This window comes from Antedon bifida, chromosome 2 (genome assembly GCF_963402885.1).
Source record: "Antedon bifida chromosome 2, ecAntBifi1.1, whole genome shotgun sequence".
In the NCBI taxonomy this organism is placed as follows: Eukaryota; Metazoa; Echinodermata; class Crinoidea; order Comatulida; family Antedonidae; genus Antedon; species Antedon bifida.
The window spans coordinates 13,333,095-13,350,394 of record NC_136227.1 but is presented as its reverse complement, the minus strand read 5'-3'; the positions used below and the strand labels follow the sequence as shown (position 1 = coordinate 13,350,394).

The 17,300-nt window shown below is 32.8% G+C and overlaps 1 protein-coding gene across 1 annotated transcript in view; it reads left to right on the top strand.

Moving 5' to 3' along the window:
• LOC144835073 (uncharacterized) overlaps positions 1-17,300 on the top strand; it is a 66,799-nt gene that overhangs the window by 26,448 nt on the left and 23,051 nt on the right. The window contains exon 2 of the mRNA XM_078690097.1: positions 16,317-16,421. Within this exon, the coding sequence (XP_078546223.1) occupies positions 16,371-16,421 (51 nt within the window). The 5' untranslated portion in view covers positions 16,317-16,370. The remainder of the gene's footprint in view (positions 1-16,316; positions 16,422-17,300) is intronic.

The window sequence follows — 17,300 nt, the reverse complement described above, 5'->3', positions numbered from 1 at the left end:
ATATCACTCTATGTTTCCAATGAATTGTCGGCGAATGTTATAATTAATTGTGAACCAAAAACTAAATGTCCTCTACTTTGTGTTTAGGAAGCCTATAACTCGTTCAGGAATTGACAGCGAATGTTGTCATATTCCGTTTCAAAGTTGTGTTATATATAGGCCTAAAAGTCATATTTAATATTACCATAAACTTATATGGGTATAAAAATATAAACATTTTAAATATAATTGTCTATAAAAGGGACATCGAATGTATATAATTTATTTTTAAACCAGAAAATAAATTTCCTCTAATTTGTGTTTAGGTAGCCTATACGTTGTTTAGGAATTGACAGCGAATGTTGCCATATTCCGTTTCAACGTTGAGCAACGTTGTGTTATATATAGGCCTACAAGTCATATTTAATATTACCATAAACTGATATGGGTATAAAAATATAAACATTTTAAATATAATTGTCTATAAAAGGGACATCGAATGTATATAATTTATTTTTAAACCAGAAAATAAATTTCCTCTAATTTGTGTTTAGGTAGCCTATACGTTGTTTAGGAATTGACAGCGAATGTTGTCATATTCCGTTTCAACGTTGAGCAACGTTGTGTTATATAGGCCTACAAGTCATATTTAATATTACCATAAACTGATATGGGTATAAAAATATAAACATTTTAAATATAATTGTCTATAAAAGGGACATCGAATGTATATAATTTATTTTTAAACCAGAAAATAAATTTCCTCTAATTTGTGTTTAGGTAGCCTATACGTTGTTTAGGAATTGACAGCGAATTTTGTCATATTCCGTTTCAACGTTGAGCAACGTTGTGTTATATATAGGCCTACAAGTCATATTTAATATTACCATAAACTGATATGGGTATAAAAATATTAACATTTTAAATATAATTGTCTATAAAAGGGACATCGAATGTATATAATTTATTTTGAAACCAGAAAATAAATTTCCTCTAATTTGTGTTTAGGTAGCCTATACGTTGTTCAGGAATTGACAGCGAATGTTGTCATATTCCGTTTCAACGTTGAGCAACGTTGTTTTATAATATATAGGCCTACAAGTCATATTTAATATTACCATAAACTGATATGGGCATAAAAATATAAACATTTTAAATATAATTGTCTATAAAAGGGACATCGAATGTATATAATTTATTTTTAAACCAGAAAATAAATTTCCTCTAATTTGTGTTTAGGTAGCATATACGTTGTTCAGGAATTGACAGCGAATGTTGCCATTCCGTTTCAACGTTGAGCAACGTTGTGTTATATGTAGGCCTACAAGTCATATTTAATATTACCATAAACTGATATGGGTATAAAAATATAAACATTTTAAAAACAATTGTCTATAAAAGGGACATCGAATGTATATAATTTATTTTTAAACCAAAAAAGTTTGCTTCTAATTTGTGTTTAGGTAGCAATATATACGTTGTTCTTTAAAGGCGAATTGTCAAGAAATTGTCAGAAAATGTTTTCCATGCCCCCTTTTAAATACACATCACAACATTTTCCTCATTAAACTATACTTTATGTGTATCCGACATCACAATACACTTATGCACATTATTCCAATATTTGACACATTTATATCGGTAATCAATAATTGTGCTACCTATATTTATAATGGGTAGCACAGACTTAATGTGCATTTCATACCAAAATACTATCCTTTTTATTAATGTGTAACATATTTATATCGGTACTTAGTTGTGCCCACTAATTTCGCGCAGTGCCTTTGGGAGGACGGAGGAGACTGTATCACGCGGAAGCGTACTAATTAACGGATGATTTTGAAACTCGGACTGGGCATGCGCAAACCCCAAAGCAAGGAAAGAAAAGAGAGTGTACGAGATATATACCAATGTATGCCTACAGTAGTCTGTGAGACCTGTTCAATAAAAATGTTTTGGCGATAGGTGTATATAGATGAATAAGTGGTTGATTATAGTGAGTCAGCGGCTGGGAATATAAAATTGGATAAATCTAAAAGTGATACATCTAATTATGTATGGTTAAAATTGGAATCACATTTTATTTTTATTCACACTTTAATGATTTATAAAAACAATTGTAAACCAATCCAAGTTTGTAAGGAACAAAATCACAAGTTTTTGTTGAAGTCTGTGTTTTTGAAAAATCTTTAAAACAGTGACCTCCAATAACGTCAATATTTAAATTTGTTTTGGGTCTCTCTTCTTTCAAAATATCCATATAGGTAATGAGGATTGTTTATGTATTTGTTTGCATCTACCCTAAACGCAACAAAGGTATCTTATGCAATGTAAATCTGTAGATGTTAATCTATCAGTTATTTTGTATATCAGAAATATCTATAGGTAATAACATGTTAGCGACCCATCAACATTTTATACGACTGCATTTATTGAGAATATAAAAATTTACAGTGAATGAAAATTAAAGTTTTAAAAACTCTTTTAGTTAATTATAAACTTTTAAATATTGATTGTAACTAAATATACAGTATACAAAGTAACAAGGATTCATCATTAACTGCTATGTTTAATCATGGAGAAATCTTATTTCTCCATGGTTTAATCCATGTGTTACCTTGACATCTGAAACCCAAAATGTTAAAACAATAAATTTAGCATGTTCCATTATAAACTTAGGGAAATTATCAAACACCATTGACGAAATCAGAGCTTCTAAACTGTAAGCTTCTGATTGGTGTATTATAGTGACCGGCCTATATACAAGATGATGTCATTTAATTAGCAAATGTTACGATCAACCTGAAGGCCTAAGTCATAAACACATTTGGGTAATTGCGATGACTGATGACCAGCCTAGGTCAGGTCAATCGATGTGTCGTTAAGTCTAAAGAGTTCAACAGTTAAACCTATAATGAAAAATATATGAATATTGTTTGCGTTCAATCATGGAGAATTTCTCCATGGTTTAATGCAAACCCATGCAAACGTCAGGGTAATTCCGGTACGGTAATACATTTTCTAATAAATATAATCAATTAATGCAAATTAAGTATTAGCCTACCAATTAACTATAAAAAAATTGACAAAAAATGAAGCTGCTTTAATAAATATTGAACACAAAGTTAATTTGCAGAACTGTTACTTCAAAGTTCGGAACGTCCGATAGGGTAGGCCTACTACACGGAAATACAAAAAAAACTATGATGAACAAAAATATTCTCTTCTCAGCCCTCTACTTCTATAACGTTATGGACGTCAGTAGTGGGTACTGTATAATAAAACTAATTTAGTTTTATACCTTCCCGTTTACAGAATATACAATTAAATGCGATCAACATTTTAATATAGTGGCAGAAAAAACATTTACTATAAAAATCCAAAGGGTAAATAAAATATCCGCGAACAAAGTACAATGTACCCGGCCACGCATGAAATGGCCAAGTGGCGTATTCGTAAATAAAAAAAAATCGTTTGCGTAAACTTTTTTTTTGTATGAGCGGGCGAAATGTTATCAATAGTATACGACAGGCTTTATTCTAGTCATTGGAGTTGTAAACACAACGAAAGTGACAGTGGGCAGAATTTTAAAAGTAACTATGGTATGGTATGGTCCCTGGATGGATGTGCAGTAGCGTGACCCAGATCGACGCTTGTGAACTGGGCGAACTTCTAAATATAGTTCTAAAATTCGTACAAAAGGGCACCGCCAGACAAACGCGCTGTACGCTACTGGTCTACTCTACTATACAAGCTTTTAGTCACTGTAACTTGATACATCTCATCAGCATTTTAATATTGAAAACGAGGCTAGTATTATTACTCTATATTCCACTATCTCACTGTAGTTTTATCAATTCTGTTTACAGTCATCGAATAATTCTATTCAGCTGAATTAACCTAATCTATGCTTTCCTGTTTATTGATGTCCCATAATTTGGGTTCCTATTGTTTCTTTTTTTTTTTTTGCTGGTAGACACTGTGTATCAAGAGTGTGTATATATTAACATAGTTTCTAAGTACTGTATATTCCTTTGTTCATATACTAATTGATATGCTAATTTAGTGTCCAAGGTTATGTATGTGGGTTGCATTTAATTGGTATTAGTATTACAGTTTATTTTTAACTTGGTTTTATCGAACTTCCGTTATTATATTTTTATACTCATATATTTTTATATTGTTTATTTTTATTTTAACCATATTTAATGAGGGTGATCCATCCAGCATTTGTTGATCATTTGGGACCCTCAGAACAGATACAATATACAACAATAACAGTAAATTAAAAGAAAAACCAACAAAATAAAATTAATTACATAAGACTAAACATCCTTGACAAATAGAAAATAACAGATATGTTAAATTAAGCAAAATATAAAATATATATATTGTATGTTTAATTGTGTTAAGAATGCACCATTATTATGTGTGCCGCTGTTCAAAAAGCGTTTTCCGAATAAATTATTATTATTATTATTATGCCAAGCTAGCCAAGGCCGAGAGATTTAATATACAGTACAGTATTAATGTTATTTAATACATGTAGGAGGCCATGATTTCAGACCGTGATATTTACTGTATATAGGTACTGTATCATGTATAGGATTTGTACAATAAATAATCCTACAATAACATTGAAAACTGTGTAGAGCATGTCCTTGGTCAACTCTACAAATAGCTCTCAGGCTAAACTCGTTGTATGTAAATTAGCTATGAATTACATGCATACAGTAGACCAGACCGTTACGGTAAATATTCGGCCTACCGCGTTAAGGTCTGTCTACACTATCAAACTTTATGTGACAAAAAAATGTGATGTGCCCATATATGGACATAATGATGTCATATCACTACCATATTTGGGCACATCACATTTTTTTTTGTCAAACTAGTTTGATAGTGTAGACAGAGTATTAATGTACCTAACAGTAACATGAACAATGTTTGACCGTCGTCGCGTCGCGACTGGGTCGACGGCCGAGTAAAAAATCTTTACTTTAGTTCCTCGCATTAATAACAAAAAGTGTATGATGTAATCCGGCGGCCGGATCTACAAACGCAAGGGAAATATAAAAATTTAAAAAAACATTAATTAAAAAAGCCGTTTTATATCAAAAATTAAATTGGATGATTTTGAACTATGCTGTAGAAAAATGAAAAGGCAAATTACACTTAGAAAAAATGGCAATGCTGATGACTGGATCTCAAAGGAGATACAAATAAAACTAGACATGAACTCGACGAGTTAGTTATCCGCACGATAAACGCCATGTGCACGTCATACGTTGGAGTTTGGCACACAGAGAAAGATTATGGCATTATGACCTGATCTGAAGAATATAATATGTTGTTACAAGTATATTCTGTATACATATTATTACATACAGTGCAGAATAGGTAAAATTACGGGACCCGTCATTTATTCCTATTTTTAACATGGCGACGGTATCAAAATGAAACACAAAGATAGGAATTTTGGAAGGAAATTATCTCAGCAACAACATATTAACGTGTAGAAGAAATTTGAATACGTAAAATATAGATGCACGCTCTTTTAAATGTGATGAACTATAACGCAAGAGATGAAAATATGACTTTTTTTATCTTTAAGAAAAGAGCCAAAATATGAAAAAAGGTGACATCCTTTAAACAGGGCCCTGCTTTAAAGTTGTTAAACATGATGTATAGATATTTCTTGTGAGCAGCAGGCACAAGTTGAAGTGAGGTATAATCATCATCATAATGAAGATAATCACCTTAGTTGCCTAGCAACTGGCAAAAACACATTCCTGACTTCCCAACAGTGGTCACTTTGACCCATTTGGAATAAGCTGCATTCTTCTCTACTGACCTATAAACTATATTATTATTATACATTGTAAAAACAGATACATTCAAATGAATAAAACCAAACAGAAAGATATAAATGGAAAAAATGTATTCATAAAAAATCATAGGGTTAAATTTTATATGAACACTCAACACTTATTCAGACATTACTTTCTATAGCTTAAGTTTTACTTAAACTTGTTCTGAGTGTAATTTTACAAACGAACATCTCTTCGTTCCCAATAGTAAATACTGTTTTGAGAACTTCGTTCTTGGATAAATTCGGAAATCTTACTCATCCAAACCATGTGATACGGCAGTAAATATCACCGTTGTTTTTATAGTTAGGCCTAACACTCAATAACACCGTAGTTTACCGTCGTTTACCCTCGTGAACAAGAACAGCTAACAGGTCCCAAGTTTAATTAATATTAGTAGGCCTCTGTAGTCTACTACAATTTGTAAGCGTAATTGGCTGTAGGCCTTGACCGTCGTCGCGTCGCGACTGGGCCGAGTGAAAAATCTTTATTAGTTCCTCGAAATTACAACAAAAATAACCCTTAAATAACAGTTTATGATGTAATCCGGCAGCCGGATCTACAAACGCAACGGAAAGATGAAAATTTAAAAAAACATTAATTAAAAAGTCGTTTTAAATCATCACGATTGATTGATTTTGAACTATGCCGTAGAAAAATGAAAAGGCAAATTACACTGAGAAAAAATGGCAATGCTTATGACTGGATCTCAAAGTAAGGAGATAAAATAAGCAAATGTGTTAAATCAAATTGCCAGAAAGAATTCTACAATTCATGTTTGCAATTAAACACGACTGTATGTTTGCATGATAGTTATTTCCCCATTATCAGCCGCCTTTGGAATTGCTTTATTAGGCGTATAGCATTGTTTATTTCTAAATACAATCTGTTATTACTCTATGGTTATTGCAGATTGTGTTGCCATTGATGATCAAATAAAATAACTACAGTCGTAAGTTCTCTCATTATTCTCTTAATGTTAACTTAATATCAGTGTTTCATTTCATTTATTTATTTATTTGACCAACAAACCATAATATAAAAAAGAGATGAATTGGTCAGGGACTGCAATAAAGTAAATAAACATGAATTAAGAGTCCTATGATCTAAACTGAAATAAATTTAAAAAATATATATATTTAAACGTGAATATTAAATAAAAATTATTATATACGAAATAAATATAATAAATCGGCCCTCGGACGATTTGGTCCGGAACGCATGAAATACATATCACCGAATTGTTTGGTTAATTGTACAATTCGGTTTACCCAGGGAAGAGTGCACACTCTTCCCTGGTTAAACCGCATTTTTATAGCGGTAGGCCTATCTTTTATGAGCCTGAAAATGAAAGGAACAAAATATTATTTATTTATTATAATTATTTCATTAGCATTTTACTTCAACTTGTAAATGCGTTGCTCAGGAGAAGTATATGAACACTCAACACTTGTTCAGGCATTATACTTTAGCTTAACTTTAAGTTCTACTAAACGAAGGGATGTTTTGAGTAACTTCGTTCATAGATAAATTTGGAAATTTCACTCATCTAAACCAAGTGATAAGACTGTAAATATCATCGTTGTTTTTTTATAGTTAACTATCAATAACACCGTAGTTTACCGTTGTTTACCCTCATGACAACCATGGACCTAAGGTATATAACAATCTGGTCATTTCCGGATAAAAAATACGAACACGCTATTTTCACCTCATTTATACCACATCATTTATATACCACCGTTTTTATATATTTTATGGTAATTGCAAATGTAATAAAACATATTTTTTCAATGACTTCAAATTTCTTTGAAAATCAAATAGAATAGTTAGTATAAAGAATAAAATGTATTTTAAATTGAAGAGGTAAGGATTGTATGATAGGCAATACTCTTAAACCACCTACACACACACCCGTCAATTCCGCTTTGATCACACAATCGACCCATATTATGTCATTCATTACCTAATTTGATAAATTCGACAATTTCATTCATCTAAACCAAATGTGATACGACATTAACTATCACTGTTGTTTTTTTGTTGTAGTTTACCGTCATTAGGCCTACAATGGAGCCTTAAAGAAGTACAAAACAATTGTCGCATTACTAGCATACAGTTTTTTTAGTTTAATTTTACAAACGAACATCTCTTCGTTCCCAATAGTAAATACTGTTTTGAGAACTTCGTTCATATAGATAAATTCGGAAATTTCACCCATCTAAACCATGTGATACGGCAGTAAATATCACCGTTGTTTTTTTAGTTAGGCCTAACACTCAATAACACCGTAGTTTACCGTCGTTTACCCTCGTGAACAAAAACAGCTAACGGGTCCGAATAAAAAATACCGGACACGCTATTTTCACTTTACAATCATTTAAACCACCGTTTTATATACATACATTATGTAAATATATTTATATCGTTTTGAGAACTTTGTTCATAGATAAATTCGGAAATTTCACCCATCTAAACCATGTGATACGGCAGTAAATATCACCGTTGTTTTTATAGTTAGGCCTAACATTCAATAATACAGTTTACCATCGTTTACCCTCGTGAACAAGAACAGCTAACGGGTCCGAATAAAAAATACTGGACACGCTATTTTCACTTTACAATCATTTAAACCACCGTTTTATATACATACATTATGTAAATATATTTACATCGTTTTGAGAACTTCGTTCATAGATAAATTCGGAAATTTCACCCATCTAAACCATTGTGATACGGCAGTAAATATCACCGTTGTTTTTATAGTTAGGCCTAACATTCAATAACACCGTAGTTTACCGTCGTTTACCCTCGTGAACAAGAACAGCTAACGGGTCCGAATAAAAAATACCGGACACGCTATTTTCACTTTACAATTATTTATACCACCGTTTTATATGCATTATGTAAATATATTTACATCGTTTTGAGAACTTCGTTTATAGATAAATTCGGAAATTTCACCCATCTAAACCATGTGATATGGCAGTAAATATCACCGAATAAAAAATCTTATACACTAGAATAGTATTTAGTGGACATAATTAAAATTTTTTGTGTAGGCCTATCTCCATCATTTGTATTTTTACCTATCGTATTATATCAGCGAATAATTAAATAAACTGCACTCCTGATTTGGCCAAGTTCAAATAGGCTTACCTTTTGCGTTATTCTATTTTTTATATATTTTTATTATACCATCAACTGGGCTATAGAGGGCTTTGTTGTCTTCAAGAAAACTATCTGATAAAAACTAGGAGGAAGAGGACACGTGTCACGTCACTAAATACACTTGTCTTCAACCCTCAATTAAAACCGGACTTTGCCATTGGTCTATATATTTGAAGGGTGGAGCTATTTAGTAAGTTGGTGATTGTTAAACAAGCCAACTAATAGATTGCCTTCAGCAACCAATTAAAAGTCCGTCATGAGACCCATTAAAACATGTAAGTAGGTGATTAACCTTGGTGATTAGTACGACGTTGTTTACCGTTGTTCAACACTGGTAAACGACGGTAAATTTTTTTTCAAAGGGAACGACTCAAAGGTTAAACAAAATATTTGTTACAAAATGCTTGTCGTTCTTTTCAATATCTCAATATATCGATCATCAAAATTCAAAATTAATCTTTATCAAAAAACTCGTTACAAAATCAATACTTAATCATAATTTTAATTCTCTTTTAACTGAAATAACATTATTATTTATAAACAAATCTCATCAAATACGTAGACTATGCTATCATTAATTTAGCAAATGTCGTAATTTAAAAATAATCTTGCAAAAAAAATTTAATCAGTAACTTGTTGCATTATACAAACGTTTTATGAATCGTTTTGGCGATCCACTTATCGATATCTGTTTATCATTAATGATCTCTTTAATCAATTTATATGTATCGTTATATCTGTCAATATTCCACCAAAATTTGCGATCATTAGATTCGTGTTTTGTTTTATCAGTGTTGCGTTTGGCTGAAGTCGGTTTAGAATATGAAACTAAAACTTGGAAATGTCCTGCTTTAAATCTACCTCGGTTTAATGTCATATTTGAATCATTAGGTGCTGTCATAATTAAATTAGTTTGTTCCTTAATTTGTTCCTCTTTCATTTGGAATGGGGCTGCTAATCCCATGTTATTCTCTACACAGTCAATGTAAGGTTGTAAGTTAAGGGGTTCTACTTTAGTTGGATGTGTAAGGGTATCTGATTGCAATTGGGCTGGTGTCCTATCATGTTCGTCGACAAATTCAACATTGGTTTCGTCATTTACTACATTAATGGTGTTTTGGATTTTCTCGTTATTATCATCAGTGGGTTCATTCAACAATTGTTTAAGTTTTTGTAGATGTGTAAAATTTTTGCGTTCTTTAGGCGTTCTCATAAAACAGTGTTTCAGTCTGTTATAATTGAATACGTCGCGAAGTATTTCTCCTTTAATCGTTGCTAGGATGTAGTGTGTTCTGTCTAGTACTTCATGAATTACTAATGGTCCGACCCATTCTGCGGCGATTTTCTTTGAATTTGCCGTTAGTGATGATGATGTTGGCTTGTATAAATATACGAGTTGTCATACTGAGTAAATTGGACTTTTTTCTAAGCGTTGGGAAATCTTTGAGTTTTGGACGTTTTGTTGTGTTCGCTGTAATTGTAGCATTGTCTGTGAAATGTTTTGAAATTTCTTCTTGAGATGTTCAAAGTATTCTTCATAGGAATGAGACAATCCTGAAATAGGGTTAAATGCTAATGAGGTCAAACTTGGAGGTTGGCGGCCAAAAACTAATTCGTAAGGGGAGTGGTTTCCTAGATGTGGGGATGAAAACGAGTTATATACATGTTGTTGATACAAATCTAACCCAATCTGTTCCGAATTGGTTAAGGTTGACCTTTAACAGGTCCGATACGGTGCGGATATGACGTTCAACTTGTAAACTACAGTGATTGTGGACGCTGATGATTTTCCTATCAATATTAAGGGTGTTACATAATAGTGTTAATAATTTTCCTGTAAGGGAGGTGGCTGCATCTGAAATAAGACGAGATGGGGGTCCAAAAATACTGATTACCTTTTGAATTAGTGCTTCGCAAATTGTTTCGGCATCAATGGATTTCAAAGGTACACAAATCAAAAATCTAGTAATTTCATCACATACTACCATAATATGTTTAAAACCTGAAGGTGAAGTTGGCATACTCTTAAAATCTAGACTGAGTGTGTGAAAGGGACGGTAAGTTGCTGGTACTCGATCGTGTAAAGGACGTAATTTATCGGTTTTGGGACGAAATTGTTGACATCTGAGACACGCTTGGGTATAATTGTTGACTTTCTCGAACATAAGGGGCATGTAAAATAATTTCCTAATAGTAAGGTAAGTACGCATTGTACCTTAGTGGCTACTTAACAAATTGTCGTGATACTGAGAAATAACAGTCTCGGCTAGGTTTTCAGGAACAGCTAATTGCAATACAAATTCTCCACCTTTATTTTGGAAAAATAAACGGAATAGTAAACCGTTGCACAATATGTACTGCTCTGACTTATTCTGAACTGCACGAGCTGCTTTCTTATCAGCTGGAAGGATATCATGAGCTAAATAATCGTAAACTGGCTTAAAAAATGGTGAAGTTTCTTGTTCAACACGTAATTGTGTAACATCTACTGGGAGGTTAAAATCTCTAATTATCTTTCTTTCAATAACATCCATTAATCTATCTAAGTCTTGTTGTTTTGGGATGTGTGCTGATTTAAATTCAGTTTTGTTGGGTACTAGTGGTTTGGGCGATGTATACAATTCAACTGGTACATTTCAATGTGTAGTGTCTTTGCTTTGCTTATTTTTGTCTACTAGTCGTTCCTCTGGAGGTTGTCGAATGTTTACGTTACGTATTGGGGGTGGCGTTACGATAGGTGGCGTTATGATAGGCGGTGATCGATGTGCGTTTGTTTGTTGTCTCGTGATTATCTGTGGTGTAGCGGTAGGTTGAGATGTAGGTCGCGTGTTTGTTGTCACTGGATTTTGATTAATGACAGGTGTTTGTTTGGGTTTGGGTTTATGTAGGTCAGGTATATTTATTCCCATTTTCTTGGCGTAAGACCTTGTTACTGGTCTGCTACTAGTAGATGTGTTTGTAATCGGGTTAAAAGATTCAGTCTCTGTAATATTAAATGCAATGGGTACAACTTGATCAATTTCGGAGTCGTCATCACGAGGGGCTCGGGAGAGAAAATCTGCTAAAACTAATTCAGTTCCTTTCTTATAACCAATTTGGAAAATGTATCCGGACAATCGTAATATTAGTTTCTGTAAATGGGGTGTACATGGCTGATCTTTTGAATTCCAAATTTGTACAATTGCTGAGTGTTCTACGAATGCATCAAATTCGCAACCCTTTAGTAAGTGTCGAAATGCTGAAACATTGATGTAAAGTCCAAATAACTCTAATTCTGTGACGCTATATCGTTCACAGGCTTGTGGTAAGATTTTGGAATAATAACCTATTATGTGTTCTTTACCGTTTACTGTTTATGTTAAATATGAACCTGTTGCAGTTCTTGAAGTGTCGCTATATAGCGTAAATCTACCTTGTTTTCTAGGCATTTGAAGAGTTGGTGGTTTAACCATTTCGTCAAATGCTTTCTGGTGTTCAGTAGACCAAACAAATTTTCGGCGTTTACTTGCGAGTGTGTGTAACGGACGTAAAATTGATTGTATTTGAGGGAAAAAATGGGATACATAATTTACTGCACCAATAAATCGTTTAGTTTCTTTATGGGTTTGTGAGACTGGCAAATTTCGGATAGCTGCACACCTGTCGCCTAATGGTGTGATACATGCGTGTCCTGAAGAATTAATCAGGATAGTGTGTCCCATATATTGCACTTTATTCTTGAATAACTTACATTTCTTTGGACAAATTCTAAAACCATTTAATTGTAGGGCTTGTAAGACGGAAACGAGGTGCTGCTTATGAGCAAATTTGTCTTGGCTAAATAAAATAATATCATCGTGATAAGCGATACAGAATTCTCTAGAATTTGGGATTTCATTTAAAATTTCGTCAATTTTTGCTTGAAATATACCTGGCGAAACGTTTAATCCTTGTGCTAATCTCTTATAATAATAATGCTTTCCACCATGATATGAAGCTATACCTGTGTATTGTTGGGCATGTTCGGCTAATGGTACACAGTGGAACGCTGATTTCAAATCAATTACGCTAAGAATCTGTGCATTAGCGTTACCTATTGTTTTCAAAGTTTCGGCTAATAATGGGAATGGACGATTAATACGTTTTATCCTGGAATTTAGATAGCGAAAGTCTGTGACAACTCTTTTATCTTTTGAATTTTTCTTTGAAACAAGAAGGACAGGGGAAGTATACGATTGGTGTCCTACTGCTAGGATTCCTAGTTTGACTAATTTGTTCAATTCGGCCTCAATAACATGTTTGTCTTTGTCTGTCGCGAAGTATGGTCGAATAAAAAATGGTTCATCGTTAGAGAGGTGTATGTCAGCTTTGAAGTTTGGGCAGCTAGATAGTTCCCCATATAGTGAAAATGCGTTTCTGTTTTGTTGTAATGTTTTATACAAATCTTCTTTTGCTCTATGTGTTAAAACGCTGTCTGTTAAATCAACTTGTTTTCTGATTATTTCTTCCTCGGTTAAAGATAGCAATGGGTCTGTACGTTCTAAATGTGGGTACTTGTTTGCGTTGTCATTGGTCAACTTTATTCTATCTATTGGTAGGTCATTAGTAACTCTTACAAGGTTGGTTAATTGAAGGCTCGCGATAGGTTGATGTGTATTAAGTGATATGTTTCTGTTTGTGTTGTTATCTGATGGACAAAGTTTTGAAATATGGGTAGTTGCATGTAGGACAACATCGGAATTGCGTACGAAGGCGGGAACCCTTCCTTTTAATTTAACTGTTTTAGTATCACCGGGTTTAAGAAAAATCTGGACGAAAGCTAAAAATATTTGGTCTAATGCGAAATGTGTTTTCCTTAAAATTTAAAGTACCGTCGAGTTCAGACAATGTTTCGGTTCCAAGTATCAGGTCAATACCTGTCAAATTTTTAACGATTAATGCTGAAATTTTAAATTTGTGTCCTTGGATAAATAATTCGAATTGCACTAAGTGGTTGGCATATAAGAAGTCACCGTTACCTAATCGAAATTTAGTGTTCACTTTAACTGGCTTTAGACGCGATAAATAAAGTGAGGAATTAACGTACGATTGTGAGATTATAGTTCTAGTTGAACCACTGTCAAATAAAGTTAAAACATTTCTACCATCTGGTAAATTTCCTTTAACGTAATGTCTGTCGTTAAGTAACAAATCAATATTATCTGAATTCCCTAAGTATTTTGCCTTAAAATTGTCGTATTTAGTATGGGGGGCCAGATTATAGGCGGCATCTAGTCCCCTTTTTAAAAATCCTGCTGGTGGCTAGGGTAGTAATTGTTTGACTGTTGGTATGGGTATGGCGGGGGATAATTTCCGTAAGAACGGTTTTGTTATCGGCAGTGCCTTGCTATGTGGCCTGGTTTCCCGCAGTAATAACAGGTTGGGGGAGGTTGTCTATATCTTGGGGTCGGTGGGGTCTGGAATCGGGGTTTGTAGGGGCTTGGGCTTCGGTTTCGTCTTGGGGTATAATTTCGGGTGGGGGAACGTGAGCGTCGAGTATCATCATTAAGGGATCGTTTTGTTGTGGCTATATCTAACTTAAGAGAATTTATCTCATGTTGGAGCGATTCGAGACTATTATCTGTTTCCTTGTTGATGTTGAATGAAACTTCCCGTGGGGAATCATCTACGGAAAGGTCAAGGTAATTTTGTGTGCTATTTACGATATTGTCAATAGTGGTATCGATTGGGGTGGACATGGCTACAGCTGCTCTACATTTTGGTGGAAGGGTCAAAATAAACGTATTCTTTATCTGCTGGTCAGCGTATCCAATTCTGTCTGCGGTTTGTTTGATTTTGGTTAAGTGTTTTTCGGCGTTGTCGCCAGTGGTGTAAGTAATTGAATCGTATTCTCTTATGTGCGCATAGATTGATTTGTTTTTACTAAACCTGTTAATGAATTGGGTTTTTAAGGATTCCAGTGAATCGAACTGCTTTCCCTCAATCCAGAGTCTAATTATTAATTATTAATTTAAATAATAATATTAATAATATTTGCATATCTACGGACGTACCATAATTTTCAAAATTCTTTTCAATTCAATATGTTCTAGCAATACTTTCGAATTCATAAATAAAGTGTACTTGCTTTTTTAACTTCAGATTACGGACGATATACCTAAAGTGTATTTAAAATAGTAGTGTAAAATATTCTGTATTTATTTTTGTTACAATGAAAGTTACTGACCGTAAACATTCATGCATAGCCTACTTTAAACATAGAAAATGAGATTTCAATTGCAACTCTTGCATTTTTAAGTTTAACTACGTCAACCTTGAAATCTGTTCGTCAGTAGGGCTCACACAAAGATGGGTGCTGATGCTAGTAATTTATATGATCAGATCATTTGATATCTGCTGCTGCAGTTGAGATTCATACACTTTAAAGTAAAGTTTGATTTTATGTGATCATATCATTTCTCTATTATCATTTGATTTATAATTTTAGTTGTAATTTTGTTGTTGTCGTCGTGGTTTATATTTGTGAAACTAAACAAGATGAACGGATTAAAGAATAAAACATCTTACAATGTTTCTATGTTGTGCAGTGAAGACAAACTCTTTCAGTGCAATATTATAGAAACTATTTTTATCAAGAAAGAGACCATACAAATACAAATGTTGTTTTATCCTAATGTCTACTACCAACCTTCATTCAAAATCAATTATTTTTTTAGGTAGATCAAGATCAAATATAGTTCTGACTTGTTAATGGTCACATTACAGTATAGTGTATTGGGCTTGCCAGTGATAATGACAAAATATTTATTATTTTGGTCTACTATTACAGTAACACTTTTTATCAATTAATGATACTGTATAACATATCAGTGCAACCTCCAATATTGTATTTTAAAAAATCAACAAAAATATATATATATTGTTTTTTTATATTGGAACTGAGAAAGGCATATATTCCTGATCTAAAATTATTTTCACTTTGGGATATTTTTGTAAATTACAACTTTCATAAAAAAGTATCATTAAAAAAAAGACAACATTGTATAACATAGTATAAATATGCATATGGTATAAATATATAATTTGTAAAATGCATCAGAGGTCGTACATTTACAAAATAAAAAGAAAAAAAGGAATTTACATATTTATTTTCATACAGAGGTATAAAGTGAGTGGCACTAGCCTTAGTCAGTGTAACTCTTTTTTTTTCTGCTATAAATGAGTTAGGAATAAAATTGTCATGTGACAGAATACCAATGTAACATTTTTTTTCTTTAATCAGTATTTTAAAACCTGATGATTATAACCTCTTTCCAGGATGGAAACACTCCACTACATTTAAATCTGAAATATTACCAACCTACATTAGAAATGGTGACCTGTCTCATAAATAAGGGGGCATCAGTGACATCACAAAATAAGGTAATATACAGAGTGACAATTTCAGAAATACTGTATGGCAACAATTTTTCACCTACTCTAGTAAATTATTCTATTCTTTTTTTTTTCTTTTTTTATATCTGGTTCATCATATAATTAATAATAATAATTAGTTATCCGCTTGGTGGAGCGGATAACTCCTTGTTATTGTATTGGATCAATATTTTTTTTCTGTATTATTTATAGTTATCCGCATTGAGCGGATAACTCCTTGTAACTGTTTTTCTTCTTTCTTTCTTTCACTTTTTTGTGGCTCCTGTATCTCTAAAATGTGTTAACATAACATTTCATAACTTTGTCAACATATGAACATTTATATGAAGTTGTGCAGCATGTATTTTTTAAATACGTCAGAGTTGCGCAACATGACTTACGTGCGATATTATGAATTTCAATGATTGATCACAGATTAAAAACCAAGCATAATTTTTTTTGACACTTTGTGAAAATTTAAGTCATATCAAGGGCAAACTTGTTGTGGATTAAAAAATGGCATGTTTTACAAGAAGTTACGCGCGTTTAAAATTTCAAAATGCGCAAAATTAATTTCTAATCAACTTTCTACGCGTTTCATGTCATTTTAAGCATGTCAAAAATTCCCACGCATGCGCAAATTTTTGCGTGCGCGGTGTACACAAAGCGTGAAATACGTCAATGTTTTGCATAATTTATATTTTTCCAGCCTTTTATAGTAATTTTACCAAATATGGAACCATTTCGACTTAAAATTACGTCATACGAGCACGTCGAATTGGACAATTTGCGCGTGTTTTTGATGAAAAAGTTCAAAAATTCGTTAAAATCATGCCCTTTTTTAAACAGTTGTAGTTTCTAAACTAAACTGTGAAAGTTATTTTTATT